General features: G+C 71.8%; 1 protein-coding gene across 1 annotated transcript in view; it reads left to right on the top strand.

Annotated features, from left to right (window-relative positions):
* Positions 1-1,329: 1,329 nt before the first annotated feature.
* AURANDRAFT_68427 (hypothetical protein) overlaps positions 1,330-2,416 on the top strand; it is a gene marked incomplete at both ends in the record, with an annotated part of 2,806 nt that continues 1,719 nt past the window's right edge. Inside the window, one exon of the mRNA XM_009044113.1 lies at positions 1,330-2,379. Within this exon, the coding sequence (XP_009042361.1) occupies positions 1,330-2,379 (1,050 nt within the window). The remainder of the gene's footprint in view (positions 2,380-2,416) is intronic.

Raw genomic sequence — 2,416 nt, 5'->3', positions numbered from 1 at the left:
ATGGGTTCTCCCGANCAAACCTCGGAACTCTCTAGCTCGGTCGATTCGACGTCGATTCGGCTGATTTCTGGACAAATCGATCGCTCTCGTCGAGTTCTTGAAGCACGGTGAAAAAGCTCGCATCACCACCGTCGCATACGCGCACATTGAAGTCGGGTTGAAGATTCGAGTTCCGCGCGGGTCGAGGCGGTGGCTGTAGACGCCCGTCGCCGCGTCGTCGATTTTCACGTCGCTCACGAGCTTGAGCGCCGTCGTCGAGCCAAGGGACGTGACCGCGCGGCCGGGCTCGACGCGGACGACGCCCGCCGCGGCGTCGCAGGAGCACGCGAGGAACGCGGCGATGGAATCCGTCGTGCCGCCGACGACGGCCGCGCCCTCGGGCAGGCGCCAGTGCGCCGCCGCCGCCTCGGAGACCGCGCGCCGCTCGTCGGCGACGCCGGGGCGCAGGACGCCGAGGCGCTCGAGGGCGGCCGGCGCCGCGCCGACCGCGGGCATCGCGCCCTCGTAGGAGCCAGGCGGGCCATCGCAGCTCCACGACGTCGAAGCCCATCTTCAAAGCGTTGTGCCAGTCGCTGCGCAGCGCCGGCGGCGCGGCGAGTTGTTCGCCGTCGACGCCCGCGCAGAGCGCCGCCGCCACGTAGTCCGCCTGGTGCGCCGCGACGTCCTGTGCCCCCAGCGGCGCGTCGGCGGCCCAGGCCAGGAGCTTCGCGAGGGCCGACGTCGCGCCGCGGCACGTGTGGCCCGGCGGCGCGTGCGCGTCGATGGCGCCGAGCGCCGCGGCGCCGGCGTCGCCGCCGACGGCGTCGGAGTACATCATCGGCGGCCGCCGCACCGCGCCCGTCGCGCCGTCGACGAGCAGCGTCGACGCGGACGTGCCGGAGACGGCGACGCGCCCGACGCGCGCCACGGCGGCGTCGTCGCATTTCGCGATGGTCTCGCGCAGGGCGCGCAGCCAGACGGCGGGCTCGCGGCCCTCGTCGTCGGTCCAGCGCGTCGCCCCCTCGCTGAGGATCGACACGCCCCGAGCGCCGCGCTCGACGACGCAGACGCGCACGCCCGACGTGCCGAGGTCGACGCCGAGGCCCACGAGGGCGTCCGTCGTCGTCGCCATGAGAGCGAGCGCGATGAAGAGCATGAATGGCACTAGTTACGAGCCGGAATGTCAAAGGCCATGCGGAGCTTTTGAGGCTGCAAGCAGTGCTGCAAGGTGCAGTGGTGAAGGTTAGTGTGAAGGTTGTCGTTGCCTGAGCTGAAGTGAAGGCATCGCGAAACTGCACCCCGGGCAGCCAATCGTCAACAACTGTGGGCGCGGAAACGCGGGCGGCAACAATGGACGACGACGGGGAGGAGACGCCGTCGGCCCGGCCGTCGCGGCTGAGCCGGGCGGCGACGGTCCTGCGGCTGAGGGCGCGCACGAACTCCATCGCGCTCCTCGTGAAGCGGACGGTGCGGCTCGCGCCGCAGATCGACCGCCACATCGACGTCGACGCGAACCTGAGCCAGGCGCTGCTCTGCGGTCTGGGGCTGCTCGTGGCCGTCTTCTCGCCTTTGAGCCACGGCAAGCTCATGCTGCCGCGCAACGGGCCGGGCTGGGCGCTCTTCGTCACCTGGCTCGGCGCGAACGTCTGCGGCAAGGTGCTCGGCGGCGTCGGCCTGCCGCCGCTCGCGGGGCAGCTCCTGGGGGGCGTCGCGCTGCGGAACCTGCGGGTCTTCCACGCGTCGGCGCTCACGGGCCACTGGAAGGCGGCGATCCGGAGCTTCGGGCTGGGCGTCATCATGATGCGGAGCGGTCTAGAGCTCGACGTCGACGCGATCCGCCGCGCGGGCGCGGTGAGCCTGCGGCTGACGGTCATGCCGGGCCTCTCGGAGGCGCTGGCCGTCGGCGTCGTGGCGTCCTACGTCTTCGCCATGCCCTTCATGCTGTCTTTATCGCTCGGCTTCATCCTAGCGGCCGTGAGCCCCGCCGTCGTCGTCGTCGGCATGTTCGACCTGCACCAGCGGGGCTTCGGCACGGCCAAGGGCATCCCGTCCATCGTCGTCGCCGCGGCGTCCATGGACGACATCGTCGCCATGCTCGGCTTCTCCGTGTGCATCGGCCTCGCGGGCGGCCACGGGACGGTCGTGGAGAACGCGACGCACGGGCCCATCTCCGTCGTCGTCGGCGCTCTCTACGGCGTCCTCGGCGGCGGCCTCGTGGGGTTGACGTCGCTCTGGGACCGGCCCTGGAAGCGCACGGTGGCGACGCTCCTCACGGGCCTGCTGCCCATGTTCGTCGCCGAGAAGCTCCACGCGCACGGCGGCGGCGCGATCGGCGCGTTAACGACGGGCCTCGTCGGCGCGCTCGCGTGGAAGCGCGGCGGCCTGCTGAAGAGCGGCATCGTCGCCCGGCTGTCGTCGGGCCCCGACGAGCACCACG

This window comes from Aureococcus anophagefferens (assembly GCF_000186865.1).
Source record: "Aureococcus anophagefferens unplaced genomic scaffold AURANscaffold_138, whole genome shotgun sequence".
NCBI lineage: Eukaryota > Pelagophyceae > Pelagomonadales > Pelagomonadaceae > Aureococcus > Aureococcus anophagefferens.
The sequence above is the reverse complement of the archived record's forward strand: the minus strand, read 5'-3'. Positions and strand labels throughout refer to the sequence as shown.